At 41.3% G+C, this 26,971-nt stretch overlaps 1 protein-coding gene across 5 annotated transcripts in view; it reads right to left on the bottom strand.

The window, feature by feature from the left end:
- Nucleotides 1–26,971, bottom strand: part of TNS2 (tensin 2) — a 193,235-nt gene that overhangs the window by 104,155 nt on the left and 62,109 nt on the right. Inside the window, exon 1 of one of the 5 annotated variants that reach the window (XM_070740989.1) lies at nt 16,418–16,491. The exons of the other annotated variants lie outside the window; for them this stretch is intronic. Within the exon in view, the coding sequence (XP_070597090.1) occupies nt 16,418–16,423 (6 nt within the window). The 5' untranslated portion in view covers nt 16,424–16,491. Of the gene's footprint in view, nt 1–16,417; nt 16,492–26,971 lie in introns of those variants that run through there. 5 annotated transcript variants of the gene reach the window in all.

Below are 26,971 nucleotides of genomic sequence, written 5' to 3' on the forward strand. Positions count from 1 at the left end.
ATTTGGTTCCAGAGGGCCGGGGCCACCACAGAGAAGGCTCTTCCCCTGGGTCCTGCCAAACGGCATTGTTTAGTCGACGGGACCCGGAGAAGGCCAACTCTGTGGGACCTAACTGGTCGCTGGGACTCATGCATATACATATTGCGTAATTGTGTCAGAACTTTTTTTAAGAAAATGAAGCAATCAATTAAAATCAAATTAAAGCTATAGATCTCAAACTGACCCATGAAACTAAAATTTATCTAGCTCAGTGGTTCTCAACCTTTCTAATGCCGCGACCCCGTAATACAGTTCCTCATGTTGTGGTGACCCCTGACCATAAGCCTAGTGCCAATTCTCCCAACAGAGCTTGAAGCTGATTGGCAGGAAGGTCAGAGGGACACGCCCACTGTAAACACCTGATTGGTCGGATTGTAAAAATATGTTCCAAGGTGTCAGAATACAAGCTTTAGTTCCTAACACCAGAGGAAATTTGTCTTTTCCCATATAGTCTTAGGCGATCCCAGTGAAATGGTCATTCGACCCCCAAAGGGGTCCTGACCCCCAGGTTGAGAAACACTGATCTAGCTGAATCCATTGATGAGTGTTTGTTGTGCAAGGTCTTGCAAAACACAATCTCCACATTAATCCACTCTCTAGAGAAGGAACAGAAGATGACTGGGAACATTGTGACATGCCAAATAACAATAACAACTGCGCCGAACATTTCTCCACAAAATGCAAGCCTTGCATAGGCTCTCCACGAATTTCAAGAATGTGCGTGCTAAGGGTTCATGAGATAAATCTTCATGAAATGCTGGGTGCCAGGTCAACAGTCAATGTTCTGTTGGAAGCAACGACATATCAACTAGATTAATGTATTTTCTCAAACTAAACAAACAGAAGGAATGAGGGCTGCTGTTTTTCTCCCTATTTAAGACTTGAGAGAAGGTGAGGGAAGGCAATAAACAGCTTCAACCTTAGCTTAAGGTTCAATGCGTCTGTATTGAAATCTTTTTTTATTTGATGGTACAAACATAATTTTGATTTAAAGGACAAAACAACTGACAACTCTTTGTAGAGTTTTAAGGAGTCTTGCTAATATGATGAACAGCATTCTTTATTGGCCAAGTGTGATTTGACACGCAAGGAATTTGTCTTTGGTGCATAGGCTCTCAGTGTACATGAAAGAAAATATACATTTGTCAAGAATCATGAAGTACAACACTTAATGATTGTCATAGGGGTCAAATAAGCAATGAAGAAACAATCAATATTAATAAAAATCTTAAGGATAGAAGCAACAAGTTACAGTCATACAGTCCTAAGTGGGAGGAAAAGGATGATAGGGATAATGAGAAACAATTAGTAGTAATAGTACTGCAGACTTAGTAAATAAGTTTGACAGTGTTGAGGGAATTATTTGTTTAACAGAATGATGGCATTTGGGGGGGGAAACTGTTCTTGTGTCTAGTTGTCTTGGTGCGCGGTGCTCTATAGCAACGTTTTGAGGTTACCAGACATCCAACAAAAGAGGACTTATTATCCTCATAGCCTCTCTCTGGCAGGAATAACTTTCAAATGAAATACTGTTTGAGTATCTTGGGGTCTTGGGAGAGATCAGGGACCTTTTGCATAACACTTAAGTTACATACCTTTAATAATTAAATACAATTATTCAGACTTTGGTGTACTGCAATTAGACAAGCTCCAGATCCAGCCCCTTCAAATCTATGATCACAGTTTATTTATTTTATTTATTTATTATTTGGATTTGTATGCCGCCCCTCTCCGAAGACTCAGGGCGGCTCACAACAAGCGAAACAAATCACAAGTAATCCAATTAATTAAAATATTTAAAGATTTAAAAAAACCCATATACTAACAGACACACACACAAGCATACCATGTATAAATTAAATGTGCCCAGGGGGAGATGTTTCAATTCCCCCATGCCTGACGGCAAAGGTGGGTTTTAAGGAGTTTACGGAAGGCAGGAAGAGTAGGGGTAGTTCTAATCTCCGGGGGGAGTTTCATATTATGGAATATTATATGACTCATATTATCAAATGATCAACCTTTTGGTCAACCGTTTCTTCTGATCAACCTTTTAAAGTTTTAAGGCAATGAGCATGAGGATGTAGCAAGAGGCCTGCAGGGCAATGAGCCTTCTTATCACAATAGTTGCTGCCAAAAAAGCTAGAAAGAACTATTTAGAGTGGAGGAGAAGATAAATCTGAAACCAGAAGGCTTTGGCTATGGTCTGGGGCTAATAAGAAGGTTGTTTCATGAGGTCATGTCCTTTAAGATTAGTGAGGTTCAACTGCAGTCTGATCATCAACAGTATCACTATTTTGACAGGTCCATGTCAGCTTGCTTCCCAAGGATCTGAAATCATGGAATTTGCCTTCCTTTGCAACAACTGCATCCTGTGTTAATTTTTTTCACGGAGCTGTCCACCCTGACCCCAAAACGCCTGTTCCTGGTCAAAAACCGTCAGCTTAAATCCCATCCCTGTGTTTGGAAAGTCTGAATTTATAATGCAACCACTCTGTACTTGCTTATATTTGAATGTATTTGCAATCTCGAGGCCAAATCATCCAGTTTGAAAAAAAATTCTACAGGCCAACACCAGTAACCTTGTCTAATTCATTAGTTCATCTAATTCATCTGATAAGCAAATTGAAAATAGTGGACCTAATATCAGTCCCTTGAAAATGGCCCATTAATTCCGACTTTCTATTTCCTGTCCTTTAGCCAGTTACCAATCTACGAGGACACCTGTACTTTTATTCAGTAACCACTGAGTGTGCTCAGAAGCCAGTGGTGAAAGATTTTGTCAGAGGCTTTTTGAAAGTCTATCACGTTTGTTGATTTATCCTTGTCAACACACTTGTCGACATTCAAAAAGCAAACGCCATGTTTGTTCTATTTCAGCAAAGACGATTCTTCTGGACCTTTGATTATTTGTGTGTTAGCAACATTACCTATATTTTACTAAGAATTAACATTAAGCCACATTCAGATCCCCTTGAAAAAGACGGAGCTTTGTTGCTTATTACTGTTTTCCAGTTCTTGGCAACAAATCTTAAAGAGAGAACAACTTCAATATTTTACTTCTTTAGGAAATTTAAAGATGGATGGATATCTCCTAAAGTGTGGGTTTTTTTTAATGTGTCAAATTTATATCTATGGTTACCTTATTTTGTCGTAATTCATGAGTCCGTTCCTGAAAAACCTAGCTCAATGTGTAAATAATTTCATGTTATTTTAACTTACACTCAGTTGATCAAGAAGACTCTTCTCTTAGTGATAGAAATGGTATTATTACTCTGATATTCTAAATTTTTCTTCAGGATGCATAGAAAGTAAGTAATCATCTTCATTGCTTGTCCATTCTTTAAGCAACTCACCTGCATTGTAATCATTATTGAGCAATAATATTCATACCTTGTAATATGAAACGCTCCTAAATGTCAACCCAGAATCTACGTAATATGCATAGCCTGGCATGCCTAACAAACACAAAAACACACCCCAACGTTATGAGGAAATTCTGATTTCTATAGTATAAATTATGCCAAATTATTGCAGTCTGATTTTGCCTAGCTTCCTGATGTTCATTCATTTTGGTTCTTTGTTCATGTTAAATAAATTGTGTAACTCTACTCACGCAGGAACATTTGTTATTTTAAGTGAAATTTGTAGGTAATAATAGCCAGCTGTGACAAATATTTTCTTGATTGGAATGTATATCTTTGCAACAGAGAGGACTCACTCGCATGAACGATAAAGCAGAATTTCTTAGAATGGTCAATTCTCTTTTCTGTATCCGATTTCTACAATTCATCAAGATTTCTTCAGAGTAATACATTTCACAGGCCCTTTGATTCATTTTATTTGAAGCAAAGTTGCAAAAAAAAAATATTGCAAAACCTCCCCTGAAATAAGGAACATTGTAATCTTCACATGGAATCTGAAAACAACTACTTAGAAATGTTGATGGTTGAAATTTACATAAAGCTAGTAACAGGAATTATATTTCAGTGAGATGGAATGAAACAGCTAGTAACAGAAATTACATTAAATTATTTTTTTCTCACATGGATGGACTTACATGGCTTTTTCCAATCTTCTCCTTCCATCCTAGTCCTATTTCCCCAATTGGCAGCTGATAAAGATGACATCTTCCAGCATTTCCCTAATTCTTTTTCAGAGTATAAGACGCACCTTAGTTTTGGGGAAGGAGAATAGGGAAAAGAATCTGCATATCAGGTATTCATCTGGCTTGCATCCTTAGTCTGGTCAGTTTCAGCACATTATTTTATCCCCTTGTTAAGGGCTTAAATTTTTTTTTTATTATGAGTGTAACAATGAAAGAGCTTGCAAGCCCGTAAGAGCTGGGAACATCATTAGCACCTGGAAAGAAACAGTCAGAGCAAGTAGAGCAATGGAAAAAACCCTGCAAAGACTTAGGGCTTGGAAAACATTCTTCTTTGCAGAGAGTAACAGTGAAAGAGCTTCCAAGCGGGTAAGAGCTGGGAACATTATTATTATTATTATTATTATTATTATTATTTATTAGATTTGTATGCCGCCCCTCTCCGCAGACTCGGGGCAGCTAACATTGTTAGCACCTGGTTAGGGGTGGAAAGAAATATTCAGAACAAATAAAACAATGGGGAAAAAACCCCTACAAAGACAGGGTTTGGAATACATTCTTGGCAGAGATTAACAATGACGTAAGAGCTGGGAACATCGTTAGCACGTGGCTAGGGCTGGAAAGAAACTTACTCAAAGCAAGTTAGGGTAATGAAAAAACCCTGCAAAGACTTAGGGCTTGGAAAACATTCTTCGCAGAGAGAAACAAAAGAGCCTGCAAGGTAAGAGCTGGGAATATTGTTAGCAGCTAGTTAGGACTGGGAAAAAAGCTACATTCAGAGTATTAGACGCAGCCTAATTATCAGCCTATTTTAGGGAGGAAAAAGTGCGTCTTATACACTGAAAAATACAGTAGATAAACCAGAAACAAAACAGAAGTCCTGCTGGAAACAGAGCTGCATTCCACCTCCAACTCCCATCCTCCCCACTGCAAAAAAGAATGGGGGGAGGGAGGGAGAAGGAGTCAATTCTGGAATATTATCATGCAGCTTCAGAAACTGAGCGCTGATCAAAACCATGATCAGCATTCTCAGCAAGAATTTCACCAGCTTCTAGGTTTACCTCAAACCAAATGGTGCCCATAGTAATTAACAGGCAAGCTTTGAAACACTAATAGACCCTTCAACATTTCATAGAGGAACATAGAGACATTCCTATCAGCAATGGGCATCCGATTCTCATGTCAGCTGCGCTCTATTCCAGTAATAGATGTTGCTGAAGAATGGACTCTGCAGGCTATTTGTTCTACTCTAGCCTGGTCTCCTTTATTGGAGAGAAAAACAGGACTGGTTTTAAAAAGAATTGAAGGCCGAATCTAATCTCACAAAAGATTTGGTGATGAAGCAATTGTGCTACAAGGCACTATTAAATCCAATGAAGGGGAATATTGGTAGCCTAGGGTTGAAATGGGGAGTCCTTGGTGCTACCTGAGCTTGGCTTTCTTGTAGACGTTTCATTACCCTAACTAGGTAACATCATCAGTGCTGCTGATGTTATCTTGTTAAGTTAATGAAATTTCTGCAAGAAAAGATGCCAGCTCAGGGAGCACCAATGACCCCTAATTATTAAATGTTTAGAAGAAGAAAAAATAAGCAAGGAGTATAGTAAAATTATGTATACAGTAGTCTCGATTATCCGTCCTTCGATAATCGGACATTCTGGATCACCCGACATCGCGGCTGCTTGGGGGCGTGGCTGCAGGCATTTCCACGCCCCCCAGACACGCCCCCAAACATGGCAGCTGCGGCGGGGAAGAAGTCCCCAAGGACTGACTTCTCTCTGCAAAGCCTCAATTGGGGGGAAAGAGGCGGGGAGGAGGGAGAGCCACTTCTTGCCTCTCCTCCACACACCACTCCCCTGCAGGAGGGTGACGCCGAGAGGAGCCGGGGTGGGGGAGGCACAGGCTGCTGCAGTGCCCAGGCAGGCGGGTGGGTGGGGTAGCTGGGAGGAGCACAGCGGAGTGTAGTGTATTCAAGAGAGGCAAACAGCCGATGCAATAACCAACTTTATTGGGAGAACAATTACCACAGAAAGAGAACAACTTACAAAATGGCAGGTTATTTATACTGCCCTGCTAACCAATCAGGATCGTACTCTTTTCCTGCCGAATATCGCCCCCTGCTGTTGCTAAGGTCATGACACCAGGGCTAACCAATCAGGATCATACGCTTTTCTGCCAAATATCGCCCCCTGCTGAGGGCCCCCCGCCGGCAGGAAATGTTTCCTATAAAATCTTCACTTCATTGGCCAAAGATTTGGGGAAAGAGGGAAAAATAGGAGGCCAACAGACTTGATTGGATTTAAATTAGCCTCCTGGGTGGACACTTCCACCCAAAGCACGGGAAAGATGGCTCATTTCATTTTACCTCTCTTCTGCCTGCATAATGGGGGGAGAGAGTAAAGCCCACCGAAGGGAGGGGAAAACACAGGATTGACAGTCAGGAACCGGGCAATCGGAGTTTTAGTTCTTCCCAACTGGGCGGCCGCAGTCAGGGAGATGTCTTGACTCTGACGTCAAGCACCACTGCTAAATTCACCCAGAAATGAACTTGTTAATAATAAGTTTCTCTCCCCCCCCCTCACACACAAAGAGAACGCTACTACACCGGCCACATACAGTAGAGTCTGGATTATCAGACATTTTCAGCTATCTGACTATCAAGCTGCCTGTTTATGTCAGATAATCAAGACTACTGTAGTATGAAAAACCTGGGTGTTATGTCCTGAGAAGTTTTCACTCCAGTCCGACAAGGAAGTGGATCAGGGAAATTCTGATTGGCTCCTTCCCAAAAGGGCTTGCTATTTAAACCCCTGTCAAAAGCAGGAAGGGGCTGATATTTGCTCACAATGATCAATAAAGTCTCCTGACTCTTCAGTATCTAAACTCAATATTGGCGACGAAGGTGGGATACTGAAGAGGATTTTTAAACAAAGGCAATCCAGCTGGAAGGAAGCATCAGACCATAAGTCACCAGATTCGGTCAAAGAAGAAGCAGCCAACTAGAGGACCATGATGTCGTCCTACCATCTGCCGATCCCATTTGATGGAGAAAATGACAAGATTCCGCTGTTTCCTGGGAGCTAATGATTTGATGAATCTTACAGATAACAGGAAGAGGGACATGTTCCTGAGCCATTGTGGGCCCAAGGTTTTTGATAAAGCTGTAGCGTTAACGGAGCCCAAAACTATAGAAACAGTTATATGGACGAAGCTACAGGAGATACTCAAGAAAACTACGATCTGGCACCTTCAAAATTCATTAGCCGGTACAAATTCAGTGAACGCTTGCAGCAGGAATGAAGCATATATAACTGAACTAGCTGAACTGAGAAAAACCGCAATCCATTGCAAATTTCAGAATCTAGATGAAGCACTACTCTTCCAGCTCGTTCATGGGATGCGTGATATGAGGTTATAAAAAGGACTCCCAGCAAAGGGCGATGAGTTAACCCTGCCTCTTCAGTATCTGAACTCAACACTGGGTATGAGAAGATTTCTCATCTGTCATAATACTGGAATCTCTTTGAAAGTGAATACCGAAGAATTTGGAACAGATTAAACCTAAGTACTTCAGAGGGCCATTTTGGCTGGTATAGTACAGTAGTTGAGACATCAGACTAGAAATCAAGGGACCTTGATTTTAGTCCCACATTAGGTGTGAAGTAGTTGAGTGACCTTGGGCCAGTCCTTCTCTCCCAGCTTTGGACAGAAGGCAAAGATAAAAAAAAACTTCTGGAAATACTTATCAAGACAACTGCAGGAACTTATTTAATCAGCCACCAGGAAACCAAAATGGCTTGAAAACATACATTCTTCGTACAATTCAGAGTTAAATTTTGGTTTTCTTCTCTACAAAATTAATGGATGATTGCAACTTATATGTTCTGCCGGCGTGTCTCAACCGCCCGTAATTACAGGGCAATTAATCCAGGAAGACACACACCACACGATAAAAGGAAAACCCAAAAGTTTTTATAAACAGAAAAACAGAAACAGTTCCTTTTTTAAATGTCAAAGGGATTTTCTGGTACACACAAAGCACAGGTTAAATGCAATCCAATTGCTCACCAATAACTGGGAAATTGAGTCCAATTCTAAAGTCCAGAGAGTCCATACACAATCTTGGACAGCACAAAAACCATGATCTTGACGAAACAATGAATCCGATAAACTGCCATGAGGCTAAAACACCAGGTTGCACTTTTATCTGTAGCACTAATTACAGCAGCCCCATCCAACCACAGGTGGCCTCATTTTCTCTTGTAATAATCCTTCAGTTGTTGTCTCCTATGCATCACTCCACGCATGCGTGGATGTGTCATTAATTCTTGTTCAGAATCCAAGGATGATACAGATGATTGACCCTCCTCCTGGGCTGTCTGCCAAACTCCCCTCTTCCTTGTCACTCATGCTTCCTTGGTCAGAGGAGGCTTCGTCGGCAGATTCCATCGGGAGCAAAACAGGCCTGCGGCATGTGGATGTTTCCCCCACATCCACCTGCACATTCCTTGGGGCAGGAGCTGGGCCAGAGCTAACCACAACATTATATAAATCCAAAATGATTGATTCAATATAAAAGGCAAACAGAAGATACAACATGTTCTCCTATTAGATCTTTGGCTGATTCAGAGTGGCAAAATTTATTGAGTCTTCCTTATCTATGTATGGCAAGCTTTGCGAGAAAGAACATTTGGGAGACCATAAGAATGAATTTTTTGGTGTGAAAGAACAACTAAACTGGGATTCCGGTAGTGATCATAATTGCTAGCTGGGTCATTCTTTGTCGAGTGGATGAGCTGAAATTGAAGCCTTGTTTGAAAAGAAACCAACATATATGATTAAAAAACATGCTCTTTCTCATGAAATAAAAATGAAGATGATTAAAGGTGAGAAAAAAGAGAGCAATATAAAAAATATGCTTTTTCTAATGATGATTGAAGGTAATGAAACAGAGCTCTGTTTTCTCACCTTCAATCACCTTCATTTTTATTTCATTAGGAATAAATGTTGTTTATCATATATGTTGTTTTTGTGATGGTTTCTTTTCAAATAAGGCTGCAAAAATCAGTCAAGTGGACACCTGGTCCACTTGACAAAGAATGACCCAGCTGGCTATATGCTTGGGGCTTCCAATGCTTGACCTTTCATTTAGGACAAGAATGTTAAACATTAAAGTTCTGGTAAAAAGAATCTTAGATCCACAAACTGGATGTCTTGCCTAACCTGGGACTACAAATCCTAGAATTTCTAACGATTCATTGGCCATGTTGGGTAGCAATTCAGGATGTTGTCTCCCTAAGACTCCATTCCCCAACCATCGGCCCTCCCACCCCACCTGTGCGTTTAAACTTGTATAATTCCCAGCCATCACAGCCAAGATGAAGAATTCTCTGTGGTAAATCATGCACATCAGGAGGGCATCCATACTGGGGAAATCTATGACCAAACATCTGGAGAGCATCAGGTTGCAGAAGGCTAATGTACACCAAGTCTTGCCAGATTCTGGAGTCAAACAGAGTGCTTGTGGGGAAAGCCAGCACGTTATAGACCAGAAAGACCTAAATTAAAATTCCTGTTCACCCAAAAACTTGCCCAACCAGAGTCCTACAGCATGGGGGAGAAACCTTGCTTCTGACCTTGGAAATTCTCTAGCTATGCCTATGATCCAGTGGTGGTATGTCAGGAAAAAAACCAAATTCCGTTCTCCCCCCCCCCCAAAAAAAACCCCCAAACAGGTTGTTCAGCAAACATTAGAGAAATATCCAAGCTTTTCTTTTCCTCTCCTTCAAGATGAATGCCTATTTACATTGGTTCCTTCTAACTTTTGCTTTTGAGTAGGCTTCTTGATCATACCACTAGCTCAAGGTTTACAGTGGCAACAATCAGGATAGACAGGATTAGCAAACTGGGTCTGCTCTCTGCTGGGGATGTTGGTGACATGGCCCACCTTAAACTCTCAGCTGCCTTACTTCCTAGGTCAGTGATGGTGAACCTTTTTTTGCTCAGGTGCCAAAAGGGTGCATGAGCGTGTCCACACCCATAATGCAATGCTCTCATGCCCACGCATGCATGCACAATCCCCCCTACACAATCTCCCCCCCCCACATGTGCACAGGCCTCACTGAAGCCTCCAGACTTCTGGTAGGCCCATTGGGCTGTTTTTTGCCCTCCCCAGGCTTCAGAGAAGCTTCTTAAAGTTTGGGGAGGGCAAAAAACGGATCCAACGGGCCCACAAGAAGTTCATTTTCAAATTTCCGGAAGGCCCATTGGATCCATTTTTCACCCTCCACAGGCTTTCCTGAAGCCTGGGGGAGGATGAAAATGGTCCTCCCCCGCCCTCTGGAAGGCCAAAATCAGCTGGCCAACACGCACACGCTTGCTGGAGCTGACATAGAGCAAAGCCTTGCATGCCCTCAAATATGGCTTCATGCGCCACCTGTGGCACGCGTACCAGAGGTTCGCCATCACGGTCCTAGGTATTATATTCTGGGTGAACAGTGGAGGTGAGGGCAGAGTGATTTCTAACAGCTCTTTATCCAATACTGCCTGTGAGGCAACTGTTGCTCCCTGGATGACACAGCTCCTTTTATAGGGAAGCTGATCAGCCCACAACCAATCAGGAAAGAGTATTTTCCTGCTCCAATAGAGGACCAGGCTGAAAACTTCAACTGACAACGATATACATAATACATATCATTAGGGCTCTGCTGAAAGTAAACTAAGGGAAGGTAGGAATTTGATATGCTACTTTGAGCGTTTTTGGAGGAAAAAGCAACATGCAAAGTGTTTAAATAACAGCGGAAAGACAATCCATTCCTAAACAGAGGCAAAAAATCCTTTCTGGTGAACAGAAAAATGAGAAAGGAGACATCCGTGTGCCAGAACTGATATTGCTTGAAGCCACCGTAACTCAATGGAAAGGACTCCGCTGAAGAAAGAAGAAACCCCTGTCCTAATGTTTTATTTTTTTTTACTAGTATCATGTATATGAATATTATTAAATCTAATGTTTCTTTTTATTTTTTTCTTGTTACTAGTATCATGTATATGAATATCATTATATCTTTACATACCTCCAATATACCTTTACATACCTCCACCCTCAAAACATCGCTACAGAGCACTGCACACCAAGACAACTAGACATAAGAACAGTTTTTTCCCCAAACGCCATCACTCTACTAAACAAATAATTCCCTCAACATTGTCAGACTTTTTACTAAATCTACACTTCTATTTCTACTAGTTTTTCTCATCATTCCTATCATCCTTTTACTCCCACTTAAGACTGTATGACTGTAACTTGTTGCTTGTATCCTAAGATTTTTATTAATATTGATTGTTTCTTCATTGCTTATTTGACCCCTATGACAATCATTAAGTGTTGTACCACATGATTCTTGACAAATGTATCTTTTTCTTTTATGTAAGCTGAGAGCATATGCACCAAGACAAATTCCTTGTGTGTCCAAACACTCTTGGCCAATAAAATTATGTTCTATTCTATTCTATATGTACTTGACAAACTAAACAAACAAATAAATAAACTTCCAGCAGACATGGTTGGTAAATCCACAGTAACTGAATTTAAACATGCCTGGGACAAACATATATCCATCCTAAGATAAAATACAGAAAATAGTATAAGGGCAGACTAGATGGACCATGAGCTCTTTTTCTGCAGTCAGTCTTCTATGTGTCTAATAAAAATAAGTAAGTATCCCAAGCAAAAAGTTGATTAGCTGGCTTGTTCATGGTTGGCAGCCAGAGAGGAGAAGCAATGAGTCATTAGGAGAAAATGGTTTTCCCTCAGCAAAATCCCAAACAGAAGCAAGAGCAACGCAACCCAGCAAGCCTTCTAATGGTGAGACTGGGAGTAGGGCAGGTACCCAGCCCTGATGACACAAGGGCTGAAAGGCTTGATCAGCCTAGCAATCAAGAGGTTTCATGGGATATGTACTTCTCTCCATGCAAGGAAAGGAAGACAAGACCAAAGGGCGCTCTGTATGAAGCTGTAGTGTACACAAGGCCTAGTGAATGGACCATTCAACCAGGGCCCAGCATGGCAGCAGACTGAACTATAAATAGCTATGAATCGTGCTCTTTGTTAGTGATCCTCTTGCTGGGGAAACAAAGTCGCTACCTTACTGTAGAAGCAGAGCCGTTAACAGTGAGGAAAAAATAAGCTATGGAAGATTCTTTCCATATATAGGACTTCTGCGGTGAAATTACTACCTATCTATTACTGGATAGATTTGATACTACTCTAATATTAATATCAAAATTGAGGAATATATATACGTACTGTATATGAATAATGGGTGTTATAATTAAGTTTCCAATTGATGCAAGATATATAACTAAGATAAGAATACATGAAAATCTTAAAGCATGTAAGTCGATATATGTGCCGTAATAGGATTAATAGATGTTAATGTGTATTCATTTTGTAGATGGTTTTGCTGTGCTTTTCATAATGTTTTTTTCTTTTTTGTTTGTATTTTTTGTTTTTTGTTTCTTTTTGTGGTTTTTTTCCATTTTGTATTGGTATTTTATATACCAATAAAAATTATTTTTTTTTAAAAAAAGATTTGATACTACTCACTATGGAAGATTGGTGGGTGAAATTGACCAATTTTGCTGAAATTTATAAATTGACTTACTTGGTTAGAAAAAATACCTTATCTACATTTATTGGCAATTTTAGAAGCCTCTTACAGGCTTTAGTCAGCTCAAATTAGAACTTACAAGATCAAAAGGAAAGTGGGAGAAATGGCTGTAAATCCATTTCCCTCTTTCTTTATATCTGGACTACATTTTATTAATTCTTACAGAGCAAACACCTTTGTTTGGACAAGGTACAATTCCTCTTTCATTTGTGAAGAATTTGAGCTGTAGAAGCTTTTATGTCTTCTCATGCCTTCTGGTAACTTGCTTGGAAATGCCAGCAAAGGGCACTTGCTCTTTTCCCTTAGTGTGGTCAGCAGTAAAGGATCTGCCAAGAACTTTTCCAACTTACATATTTGGGTTTATCTGACCAGCTTGTTTGGGACATAGAGCAACAAACTCTGACCAAGTTTCTTGGCAGTTCACATAGGCAGAGCAATGGCTTGAAAATCACAATGCAGGCATCTTCAAAATCGGCAATATTTTTATTTTAATTTATTTTAATTTGTTTGTTTGTTTAGATTTCTATGCCCTCCTTCTCCGCAGACTCAGGGCGGCTCACAACAAATACAAAATGTAAGAAATGTAAGAAATCTTCAGATCTTGCAGAATGCAGCTGCGAGAGCAATCATGGGCTTTCCAAAGTATGCCCATGTTACACCAACACTCCGCAGTCTGCATTGGTTGCCGATCAATTTCCGGTCACAATTCAAAGTGTTGGTTTTGACCTATAAAGCCCTTCATGGCATCGGAGCAGAATATCTCCGGGACCGCCTTCTGCCGCACGAATCCCAGTGACCGATTAGGTCCCACAGAGTTGGCCTTCTCCGGGTCCCGTCGACTAAATAATGTCGTCTGGTGGGTCCCAGGGGAAAAGCCTTCTCTGTGGCGGGCCCAACCCTCTGGAACCAGCTCCCTCCTGAGCAGTTGCTTCTGGGGGTTTTTAAGTGCTTTATTAAATTTCTACAAAAAACACAAACTATAAAAACAAAGAAGGAATTAAGAAGTTAAAATAAAGGATAGGAAGGTGCAAAAGAATAGAAAAAAATGAAAAACTCAAAAAGGCTAATTAACTTATACAACTTATAAAAGGGTAAATACCAGATACAATTATAAACACAACAGGATATCTGCGAGACCGCCTTCTGCTGCATGAATCCCAGCGATCGGTTAGGTCCCACAGAGTTGGCCTTCTCCGGGTCCCGTCGACTAAATAATGTCATCTGGTGGGTCCCAGGGGAAAAGCCTTCTCTGTGGCGGGCCCGACCCTCTGGAACCAGCTCCCTCCTGAGATTAGAATTGCCCCCACCCTCCTTGCCTTTCGTAAACTCTATAAAACCCACCTCTGCTGTCAGGCATGGGGAAACTGAAATAACTTCCCCAGGCCTATATTGTTTATGTATGGTGTGTTGTGTGCATGTTTTTAAATTATGGGTTTTTAGTTTAAATTATTAGATTTGTATTACATATTGTTTTGCCACTATTGTTGTGAGCCGCCCCGAGTCTACGGAGAGGGGCGTCATACAAATTTAATAAGTAATAATAATAATAATTTTTAAAAAAATCTAAGTTAAAATAATTCTAAAACCCAATACATTCAAAATGGTCATCCACATTCATTCCATATACATTGGCCAGAGCTAGATATAACACTCAACGGCCCCAAGCCTGCAGGCAGAGATGAGTTTTTAAGGCATTGCGGAAGGCCAGGAGGGTGGGGGCATACGAATCCCTGGAGGGAGTTGATTCCGAAGGGCCGGGGCTGCCACAGAGAAGATTCTGACCCTAGGCCCCACTTGTCTGGCAGATGGGACCTGGAGAAGGCCAACTCTGTGGAACCTAATTGGCCATTGGGATACTTGAGGCAGAAGGCAATCCTGTAAATCATCTGGCCCTAAGCCATGTAGAGCTTTATAGGTCATAATCAACACTTTGAATTGCGAGAATTGCTGAGGGGGTGCTCCAATGTGGACTTTCTGTGGGGGATGGAGGAAGAAAAGTAAAACTGAATGTTAGAACTTATTCCCATCTCTATGGGTTGATCCAAAGCTCCCTGTCTTTTAGAACTATTTCAGCAGAGATGGTTAAAGAGGATGAACTCATGAGAGAATCCTGTTCTAATAAACCTATTTACTTTATTTGGTTCCTTTTTCGCAAAGTCCTCATAGTATCATACCTGGGTCCCTCTCCAACCATTTTAGCTTCACCACCATCTTGTGAACAAAGTTTAGTTGAAACTGAAAGTGTATAAGCAGGTCATCCAGTGAACTGTAGGGTTCAAACCTGGTTGACCTTGGCTCTGTTTTGATAAGATACCCACTGGGCCACACTTTCTTATCTTTTTTTCCCTTTCCCATCCAGATGTTATGTTTGTCTCCTTGCCAAATAGGATAGGTTTCTCTACAACTTAGACAAGGAGCTTTATAACTAGCAACTTAAATCTTTTATTTACAACATGTATATAATTATATATTAATTTCATATATGCATGTGTATGTGCGCATTAGTTACACACATCTATCTGTCTGTGTCCTTCCATCCATCCATCCATCCATCTATCCAAATATATCACACAAAGCAAAGGCCCACAAATGGTTCCATTTGTCTTTTAAATAAAGTTAAGAACATAAGAAGAGCCAAGCTGAATCAGGCCATCAAGTCCAGCATTCTGTGTCACACAGTGGCTCACCAGTTGTTAAAAGATCATGTGAAATCCTCTTTATAATATGGGTGACATGACATGCACTATTCTGCAATCTCTCACTCCACAGTGATAACCTTTCCATTTCTCCTCTCGATGATCTGAATCTTTCTGTCCAAAAAAAGTCTCTTTAGGAGAAAACACAGGAGTAAGTACACCGGTTCTAGCCATTTATCTAACTTAAGAACATAAGAAGAGGCCTGCTGAATCAGGCCAAAGCCCATTGAATCCAGCATTCTGTGTCACACAGTGGCCCATCAATTGTCCATGGGGATCTTGAGCAGAAAGAGGAGGCAAGACCCTCCCTTTCTCTTGACCCCCAACAAATGGTACCCCAGGGAATCCTGCCTACCTCAACCAACTCAGAGGTGGCACTTGGACATCTGTTTCAATAACCACTGATACACTTGGCATCCATGAATCTGTCTAATCCTGCCAACTTCTGGTTCAAACAATTGCTAAAAAGATTTAAATGCAGAGAAAGCACTGAAAACATAGCCATTCTAGGGAACCCATCCTTTAACTCCCTGATGTCATAATTCACACAAAGATTAACCATGTCCATATAAAAGGACGTTGAATATAATCATCCAAAACTGGCGACCTCTGGATATACGGGATGACAGCTCCCATAATTCCTAGTACAAATCCATGTGACTTCAGCTCCACGAATTCCTGTCATCACAGCCAATATCAGACTGAGGAAGATTGGATGAGCAAAAAACAACTGGGACAAAGCCACTCACTCACAACATAAAATATTTCCAAAGGGACTCAAATGAGATCCATCTGTACTCACTGAAAAAAAGGGCGTGTTAGCTTCTTTAATCAAAAAAGAGGGCATCTCTCATACAAACAAGGGACACGCTCATACAGAACGCACACACAGCCTAAGCCATTCGCCTCACCTGCATTCACCAAATCTGTTGTGGAGAAGGATGCCCGGTTTGGATGGCAGGAGCTTTTGCCACGAGATGAGAAGGTTAACCAAAGCAAGGAGCTGGCCGGGCGATGGCTCTTTCGTAATTGGACTCCACGCGGAGCTGGGGCAACCAGTTCTCCCCCTCCTCCTTGCAATGAGTCCAGAACAACATGTTTACTCACTGAACTTGGTCGTACTGCTGTGAAATGAGTGCCTGCTATTATGTGTCAGCTGAATTGCTTTTTCTCCGGCTGTACCACAGGCCTGTCATGTGAACGTCCTGTGTTTACCCTATATCAACCTACATGGGTTGAGTTTTGGTGTTAAAAAAAATAGACATTTCGCCATCCAAACTCATTATGGGATTTTTTTTTAAAAAAATGTAACCCAGGGGCCTCTTCTGAGGTAAAGTTAGGTCTGCCAAAATCTGGAACAATGCTTTTTATAAAATGGGTGGGGCAGAGGAAGAAGAAAGGTGTGGCATGGATTATGTGAGGAAGAGATAGGCAATTTTTGATGGCCAGAAGCCACAACTAAATGTTTTTATGCAAGGCAAGATTTATTGAGGGCGAGGGAGTCCAAAACTGATGAGGAAATATCCTATATGGGGGGGGGGGGGGGTGAGTTTTTTATTTTTATTCCTCAGGTGTTTTTCAGGTGGAACATTTTTATTTGAAGCTATATTGAGCTTCTTTGAACCATAACAGTTCAGTTTTGTATACTTCCTGCCTTAGAAGGGCAGGAAACAGCACTACGGGTTGTGCCTCCAAAATTCTCATACACACCCCAACAAAGACAAGACAAAAGACAGGTGGTGAAAAGGGCAAAAAGGTGTGAAAGAAGAGGACAGAAGGGAATGATGTGGCCTTGGCAGCTACCCAGAGTTACAAAAATTGGCCTTCCTCTCTTAAATTGTGCACCAGTCATTAGTATGCATCATTATAGCAATGATTTGACTGAATTACTGGCTGGGGCTGTTCTCATCTCTGGCTGGTCTACAGGTAAAACTTGAAAAATTAGAATATCAATTAGAATAACTTCACACTGGACTTGAAGCATCTTGCAGTGGGTGCCTCTCCGTTCTTTCTCCATACTCTGGGTCCTTGGTTTCCAAATCAGATGCAAAAGTTTTGACAGTCTGTGTTGATTTGGGGAGCCATGTCATCTGCTGGTCCACTATGCTTTATAAAGTCCAGGGTCCATGCAGCCATCTATTAGGAGATTTTGGAGTATTTCATGCTTCCTTCCACAGATGAGCTTAATGGGGATGGTGACTTCAATTTTCCAGCAAGACTTTGCATCTGCTCACACTGCCAAAAGCACCAAAACCTGGTTCAATGACCGTGGGATTACTGTGCTTGAATGGCCAGCAAACTTGCCTGACCTGAACCCCATACAGAATCTATGGGGCATTGCCAAGAGAAAGATGAGAGACATGAGACCGAACAATGCAGAAGAGCTGAAGGCTGCTATTGAAGCATCCTGGTCTTCCATAACACCTCAGCAGTGCCACAGGCTGATAGCTTCCATGCCACGCCGCATTGAGGCAGTAATTGCTGCAAAAGGGGCCCAAAACCAAGGGCTGAGTATATATGCATGCTTATACTTTTCAGAGGTCCAATATTGTTCTATGTACAATCCTTGTTGTATTGATCACATGTAATTTTCTAATTTTCTGAGATGGTGGATTTGGGATTTTCTCGAGCTGTACCCCATAATCATCACAATTATAACAAATCACAATTTGAACTATCTTGCCTTGCATGTAATGGGTTTCTCTCGTATATTACGTTTCACCTTTTAAGTTGCATTACTGAAATAAACAAACTTTTGCACAATATTCTAATTTTTCAAGTTTCACCTGTAGGAAGGATAACAAGAAGGAAAAAGCCCAACGTACAGGAGAGGCAATATACAAGGAGGCAATACAGAAGGCTGGTATCCTTTACATGTTGACTTCAGTCACAGACATGAGATGCAGAAAGAGACAGTACATTCCCAAGAGAGAGGTTGCTGAAATTCGGGACACAGGCTGCAAAATGGAATGTCAGGCATGAGACCTTCCACTTCCCTTTCACAGAGATGGGGGAGAGGAGAATCTATACAGACAACTAGGAACAAACACAAATGAGAGAACAGACATAAATTGCAGAAGGAGGAAGGTTTTTTTGAGCAGAGAAGGGAGGGGGGAGAGAGAGAGAGAGAGAGAGAGAGAGAATTTCTGTCCTGCTAAGTCCTCAAGCTCTGAGGTTGTACATTTCAAGTAGAATCAAGATCAACGTTTTTATAAAAAATTTCCTTTGCAATTTCTCTTGGATTAGAATACTTCGCCATCTACTGGCAGTTCTTGTCATACAGTCATAATTTCTGTGGAAAGAAAAGATCATAAAATGGGGCAAAACGCACATAACAAATGTGAGTTTTGCCCCATTTTATGACTTTTTCCACAGTTGTTAAGTGAACCACTGAGGTTGATAAGTTAGTAACACCATTGTTAATTGAATCTGGCTTCCCTGTTGATTTTTGCTTGTCAAGAGGTCGCAAGAGGTCGTAAGTAGGAACCAATTGCCAAGCATATGATTTTTGACCACCTGACTGTGGGGCTGCTGCAAAGGTCATAAGTGTGAAAAATGGTCATAAGTCACTTTTTTCAATGCCCTTGTAACTTTGAACAGTCATTAAACAAACACTTGTAAGTTAAGATCTACCAAGTTGCAAACTGGCAATTTGACCCCTAGGGGGTTCTTAGGGGGGGAAAGGGGAACAACTGACAACAAGCCACAATTCCCATCCTCGCCTTTGATGTCACAATGCATATTTTGTCACCTTGCAAACACTATGGTTAGAAACTTAATATGGTTTGTGTGGTGTATACATTTCTATGTGCGGCTAACAAGAAAGCGGAGTTAGATTGACTCCAAACAAACACATCACAATGCTACACAAGGATCGGAAGGTGGTGCAACTGAGCCAAGCTACATCCTGCAGCAGACTAGTCATCAATAAACAGGATTCTGAGCATAAGAAAAACCAACCCACCAAGTTTTTCTAAGGAAATTGCTATCAAGCACAGCTCCATTCCAACCATATCCCGCCTTGGCCTTTGGCGGCCCCTGATTGAAGGTGAGAGGCTGGAGGACTCCAAGCAAAAGTTGCCCATTGTTGTCACTGCTCACCCAAGAGAGGATGCCGAGATACAGATACGATACAGGGGATTTGCTGACAGGTCACTGTGCATGAAGAAAGCAAGGGCCCTGAGTCAATTCCTCAAATTCTCTTCTCAAAGCAATCCTTTTGAAATTAAAACGGAGTCCATGGCGCTCCTAAAAAAACAGTTTATGGTTAATCTACGGGCAATCACAGCAGCTTCCTGCACCACTCAGTTGTGTAAGGAATGGGAGGTTCCCAGCCAGCTGGACACAGTGTTCCTTAACTCCGGAAAATCAGATGGGAATTGGTCAAAGCTTAAGAATAGAAGGCAGGGCTCCGGAGGCCAGGAACGAAAATAGGATATGTCAAGCTATCAGTGCTTTAAAGGTGGGTGGAGGGTGGAAAGACTCACTCCCCTGCCTGTCTGAGAACAAAACTCAATATTGCCTGTTTCACTGGGGCCAGCAAATTAGTTGGCTGGCTTCCCTGCCATGCACAGCTCATCATTGTAAAGCGGAAAACTAATCCGGTCTGTTTCCTTGCCATACTTCATGATTAATGTCATTTCCTGGCTCTCACCCATCCCCTTCTTTTCCTTGCTTTGGGCTTTCCAGCTCTGTTTGGAATGAAATGGTAGAAATGCAGAAAGGTATGTAGATGCCTGGGCATCCATTTCCCCCTCCTCTCTCTCTCTTTTCCTTCTTGGCTGCTTGGAAAATGGTTGGTTAAGGCAAACCCCCTACCTTTTGTACACAAAATCTCACACTACTTACCAGAGCTTACAAAACTTTTGCCAGACCCATCCTCGAATACAGCTCATCTGTTTGGAACCCATATCGCATCTCAGACATTAACACCCTTGAAAATGTCCAAAGATACTTCACCAGAAGAGCCCTTCACTCCTCCACTCGAAACAGAATACCCTATGAGACTAGACTTTCAATCCTGGGCCTAGAAAGCCTAGAACTAAGACGCCTTAAACAAGATCTAAGTATTGCCCACAAGATCATATGCTGCAACGTCCTGCCTGTCGGCAACTACTTCAGCTTCAACCACAACAACACAAGAGCACACAACAGATTTAAACTTAATATTAACCGCTCCAAACTTGACTGTAAAAAATATGACTTCAGTAACCGAGTTGTCGAAGCGTGGAACTCATTACCGGACTCCATAGTGTCATCCCCAAACCCCCAACACTTTACCCTTAGATTATCTATGGTTGACCTATCCAGATTCCTAAGAGGTCAGTAAGGGGCGAGTACAAGTGCACTAGAGTGCCTTCCGTCCCCTGTCCCATTGCTCTCCTATATCTCCTATACATTTCCTCTATTCCTATATCTCTTCTTCTATTCTTTCATTGATATGTTCTATTCCTATATCTTCTTTTCTATTATTTCTTAGATATATTTTACTATGAGTATCTCCTCTATAACCTTCATCATGTATTTTACTATGTGTGTGTATATATATATATACCCACTAAAACCCTCATTGTGTATTGGACAAAATAAATAAATAAATAAATAAAATAAAATAAAATAAATAAATAAATCAGAGGTTTGGAAAACTTATCCAAGGGACTGTCCTTCTAATTACATTCCTGGACATTTCAACACAATCGTTCAGCAACAGCCACGACCCACGCTCAACAATGCTGAAAGCACAGAAGCCAAGTGGTTATGAAAGAGCTGCCAATTGATGCAGGAGTTGACCGGCAGAGGGTAACACGTGGTGCTTCATCCTCTCTTTTGTGGCCTCTTAAAACCTGCTAAAAATCTGTCCAAGTCAGTGCAAACTGCCTAATTACAGTGGCACAATTAAGGAGGAGGAAAAGGGGAGGAAATTAAGAGTCTTTGGCCTCCCTCTTGAAACTGTTGCCCTTCCTCTTGTGATACTTAGCGGCCCCAAATATAGCTTTGAAAAAATGTGCATTCCCCAGGATCCCTTTATTTATTTATTTTCTATTGCAGTGTTCAGCTTTAATCCAGTATTTTAATATGAAAATTCTCCCACGGGCATCAAAGTAAAATCACAAAGAAATGTTGCAAAACTTGAAGCACTTGATAGGTTGGCCACCACAAATGTACCAATTCCATCCTTCCTGTTTCAGGATGGTTAAAAAACAAAATAACTGGAAGGAAGGATTTCCCTTCTGGTCTGCATCCAGATAAAGACAAAGCGTCAGCAGTTTAGTTCAGGGAAAAAGCTGCTGCTTTCAGATGCTCAAAATACTGTTTTCAGTTAGTGAGGCCAGAGTAGAAATAGCAATAGCAACAGCAATAGCGCTTAGACTTATATACCACTTCATAGCATAGTTCCCTCTAAGCTGAGCAGTGAGCAATCGCTCACTTAAAAATCATCATCAACTCAGAGTTTTCCAAACCTGCCCAGAAGCCGAGAGGGAAAGAGTGAGAGGGAAGGAGAGAGAGAGGAAGAGAGGAAGAGAGAAACATAGAAATCTGACGGCAGAAAAAGACCTCATGGTCCATCTAGTCTGCCCTTATACTATTTTCTGTATTTTATCTTAGAATGGATATATGTTTATCCCAGGCATGTTTAAATTCAGTTACTGTGGATTTATCTACCACGTCTGCTGGAAGTTTGTTCCAAGGATCTACTACTCTTTCAGTAAAATAATATTTTCTCATGTTGCTTTTGATCTTTCCCCCAACTAACTTCAGATTGTGTCCCCTTGTTCTTGTGTTCACTTTCCTATTAAAAACACTTCCCTCCTGAACCTTATTTAACCCTTTAACATATTTAAATGTTTCGATCATGTCCCCCCTTTTCCTTCTGTCCTCCAGACTATACAGATTGAGTTCATTAAGTCTTTCCTGATACGTTTTATGCTTAAGGCCTTCCACCATTCTTGTAGCCCGTCTTTGGACCCGTTCAATTTTGTCAATATCTTTTTGTAAGTGAGGTCTCCAGAACTGAACACAGTATTCCAAATGTGGTCTCACCAGCATTCTATATAGCGGGATCATAATCTCCCTCTTCCTGCTTGTTATACCTCTAGCTAGGCAGCCAAGCATCCTACTTGCTTTCCCTACCGCCTGACTGCACTGTTCACCCATTTTGAGACTGTCAGAAATCATTACCCCTAAATCCTTTTCTTTTGAAGTATTTGCTAACACAGAACTGCCAATACAATACTCAGATTGAGGATCCCTTTTCCCCAAGTGCATTATTTTACATTTGGAAACATTAAACTGCAGTTTCCATTGCTTTGACCATTTATCTAGTAAAGCTAAATCATTTACCATATTACAGACCCCTCCAGGAATATCAACCCTATTGCACACTTTAGAGTCATCGGCAAATAGGCAAACTTTCCCTACCAAACCTTCCCCTATGTCACCCACAAACATATTAAAAAGAATAGGACCCAGAACAGACCCTTGTGGCACACCGCTTGTAACCTGACTCTGCTCAGAATACTCGCCATTAACAATAACTCTCTGATGTCTATGCTTCAGCCAGCTGCAAATCCATTGAACTATCCAGGGATTAAGTCCAATCTTCACTAATTTATCTATCAGCTCTTTATGTGGAACCATATCAAAGGCTTTGCTGAAGTCCAGGTAGGCAATATCCACGGCACCACCTTCATCCAACACCTTTGTGACATAGTCAAAGAAATCAATGAGATTAGTCTGACATGATTTGCCTTCAGTAAAGCCATGCTGATTTGGGTCCAATAAGTTATTGTTTTTTAGGTGCTGATTTATCCTCTTTTTGAGTAGAGTCTCCATCATTTTAATTACAACTGATGTCAAGCTAACTGGCCTGTAGTTACCAGCTTCTTCTCTACTGCCCTTCTTGTGAATAGGCACAACACTGGCCATTCTCCAATCCTCAGGAACTTCTCCTGTTAACAAGGATTGGTTAAACAAATTAGTCAGGGGGGTAGTAATGACAGATCTGAGTTCTTTAAGAACTCTGGGGTGGATGCCATCTGGACCCATTGCCTTATTTATCTTTAATCGTTCAAGTTCTTCTAAGACATCAGCTTCTAAGATCACTGGAGCTGAATCCGTACAGTTGGAAGCAATGCTATATCCCTCTATAGTATTATTTTGTACGGTGTCTTTTGAGAAAACTGAACAGAAGTAGCTATTGAAATGGTCAGCGATCTCCTTATTCCCATTAATGCATGTATTATTCCCGGTACTAAGTTTCGTGATGCTGCAGTTTTTCTTCTTCTTATCACTAATATATCTGAAGAAGGTTTTATCCCCCTTCTTTACAGATTTGGCAATTTCTTCCTCTTTTGAGGCTTTAGCAGCATATATTATCTGTTTCGCCTCCTTCTGTCTCATTTTATACACCTCCCTATCAGCTATACTTCCAGACTCTTTATACCTCCTATAGGCAGCCTTTTTTTCATTGACTATAGCCCTTACATCATTGCTAAACCATAGCGGTTTCTTCTTCCTTTTACCTTTAGTTATTTGTCTTACATACAGTCCAGTGGCTTTTAAGATGGCCTTTTTTAATACAGTCCACTGGGTGCTCGCTCCTGCCATTTTATCCCTCCCCTTTAATTCATTTTCTAAATATTCCCCCATTGCATTAAAATTTGTTTTTCTGAAATCCAATACTTTGGTTGCATTATAGGATTGCTCACAATTAGTTTTTACATCAAACCACAAACATAGATGGTCACTGCATCCTAAATTTTCTCCCACCTTGACATCTGAAACCCAATTCCCATTCGTAAAAACTAAATCTAGAATATTCTCCCCTCTAGTTGGTGTCTTAACCAGCTGTGCCAGAGCTGCTCCTGTAAAGGCCTCTACTATATTCTTACTTTTGCATGTAAGGGCACTGGGGATATTCCAGTCAACATCAGGCATGTTGAAATCACCCATAACCACAATATCTCCCTTTACTGCCATTTGGGTAATTTCATCCACCATCTTGTTGTCATATTCCTCGGATTGCCCTGGAGGCCTATAGATCACCCCAATTCTAATGACAGAACCTTCTTTATTTTGCATGCAAATCCAGAGAGTCTCTAGATCTTGACATGTATTGTGAATTAGTGTTGTTTTTAGACTTTCTTTAATATAAATGGCTACTCCACCTCCCCTTCTCTCTATTCTATCCTTCCTATACAGTGTATATCCTGGTATGGATATTTCCCATTCATTAGAATCCTTAAACTATGTCTCAGTTATGGCAACCAGGTCCAAATTATCTCTATATATTATGGCCATTAATTCACAGAGCTTGTTGCTCAAGCTTCGAGCATTCGTGCACAATACCCGAAGAACATTATTTTCATTATTAGTTTGCCCCTTATCATCAACAATTACATCTATTTCATTTGCAGCTCCCTTTTCATAAGCTTCCAAAAACTGCTTTATCCTCATTGGTCGGGGACAGAAATCACCCACATCAGTTACATCTCTGTCCCCTTTACCTAGTTTAAATGCCTGTCCAAAAAAGTTCTGAATTCCTCACCGAGCACCTGGGTACCTCTGTATGATGGATGCAAACCATCCCTCTTAAACAACTCCCTATTAGACCACCTACTGACATCATGACTTACATAGCCAAAACCTTCAGCATTACACCACTGCCTTAACCACACATTAAACTCTCTGATACACATTGTTTTATCCTCTTGGCCACAAACCGGTAACACCGGTAACACCTCTGAGAAAGTCACTAGAGAGAGAAACAGATAGAAAAAAGAGAGGAAGGAAAAGAGAAAGAAAAAGAATGGAAGTAAGGAAGAGAGAAAGAAAATCAAAATCTAATTTGAAACTAGCTCAACTATTTAAGTGGCATTTTGATATTGATAGAGTTGCTCTATTATGAGCTCACTGTTATAGACACACAGTACAGTATTTTATTTTGAAATTCTCTGAGGCAAAACAGGGTGGGTTTTTTATTTGTTTGTTTGTTTGTTTATTTATTTATTTATTATTTCTGTGCTGCCCAGTCCCGAAGGGACTGCTGCTCAGACACTATACTTTTCCGCCCACCCCCCCAAAAAATTAGAGGGAACACTGCTTCATAGTGCTTTGCAGCCCTCTCTAAGCAGTTTAAAGCATCAGCATATTGTCCCCAACAATCTAGGGGGAAATACGCTGCCCAGAGTCCAGAAGGAGTTGGGCATCTTATAATTCAAATAATTTAAATTAAATCTGGGTCTTCATTTTATTGACCTCGGGAGGATGGAAGGCTGAGTCAAGCTTAAGCCTGGTGAATTTGAACTACCAAATCGCGGGCAGCCAGCAGTCAGCAGAAGTGGCCTGCAGTACTGCCCTCTAACCACTTCACCACTATGGCTTGAATACTCTTCATAAAAGGTTTACACCATAAAAGAGGTTGGTTAGGGTGGGAAAAACCAGCATGAGTCAATGTATTCACATGACCAGTGGATAGCCAGAACTGACTATATTCACTCAAGAAAACCTATAGCAGTAACGTCAAACTTGCTGTCAGGCTGAGATGACTCCCTCAATTAAGCAAACTTAATACAGGATACAACTGACAGATGACCAAGGAGGCAGACAGGCGGGCAGGCAGGCAGGCATGGATGTTTACAAGCAGAGAGAGAGAGAACAGAGATTAGTTGACGCTCACAGGAAGTTGTTCAGATTTACCAATCATCCACCCAAGACCACCTAAACAGCAGCTGCTTTAAGTCCAGAATCCTTCTGCTGCTTGTGAACCCTACCAGATCTCTCCTGAGTTGCAAGTTCATCCTTGGACTACCTGCATTGATGGTGCTTCAATATGTTACTCAACAGACCAGGCACTTCCTTCTCCTGATGTTGTGGTTCAGCCTGAGGCTGCTCAGGGACCGGCTGTGTCTCTGCTGGCTCCATGCCCAGAGGATGACAGCGAAGAGGAGGGGGCTGAACAGTCAGACGGGGGAGAGGAAAGTCAGGAATGGGATGAAGGAGAACAGCATGAGAGCCTCGGGGGGGGGGGCTCTCCCCAGCCAGTAGCTTGGAGTCATTAGATGATGAAGCACAAGCCATCATTGACATGCACAGGAGACGTTCAGATCAAAGAAAGGAGCAATTAAAGAAGTATTATCAGCACTGAATTAGGAACAGCTGGGCTTGGGTGTGGTCCTCCTTAGCAGGGTTTAAAAGGCAGGCAAGCCCTTGAAGCCATGTGGAGTGTTATCAATTTGGAGTTACGGTGTCCTGCTTTGTTCTCGGCGTCTCTGTTCCTGGCTTGTGGCCCAGCAGTTTGGAAGACCCGTGGGAGGTGTAGGTCTGCTATCTACAGCCTAGGCTTGGCAGCAAGAATCCTGTATTGCTGCATGGACTTTTGTCTTCGTGGATATATCTGAAGATACAGCGTTTTCCTGTTTGTAAGGACATTTTCTGTTACCTGTGTTTTTCTTGAATTTTATAAA

Source organism: Erythrolamprus reginae, chromosome 2 (genome assembly GCF_031021105.1).
Source record: "Erythrolamprus reginae isolate rEryReg1 chromosome 2, rEryReg1.hap1, whole genome shotgun sequence".
Classification (NCBI taxonomy): domain Eukaryota; kingdom Metazoa; phylum Chordata; class Lepidosauria; order Squamata; family Dipsadidae; genus Erythrolamprus; species Erythrolamprus reginae.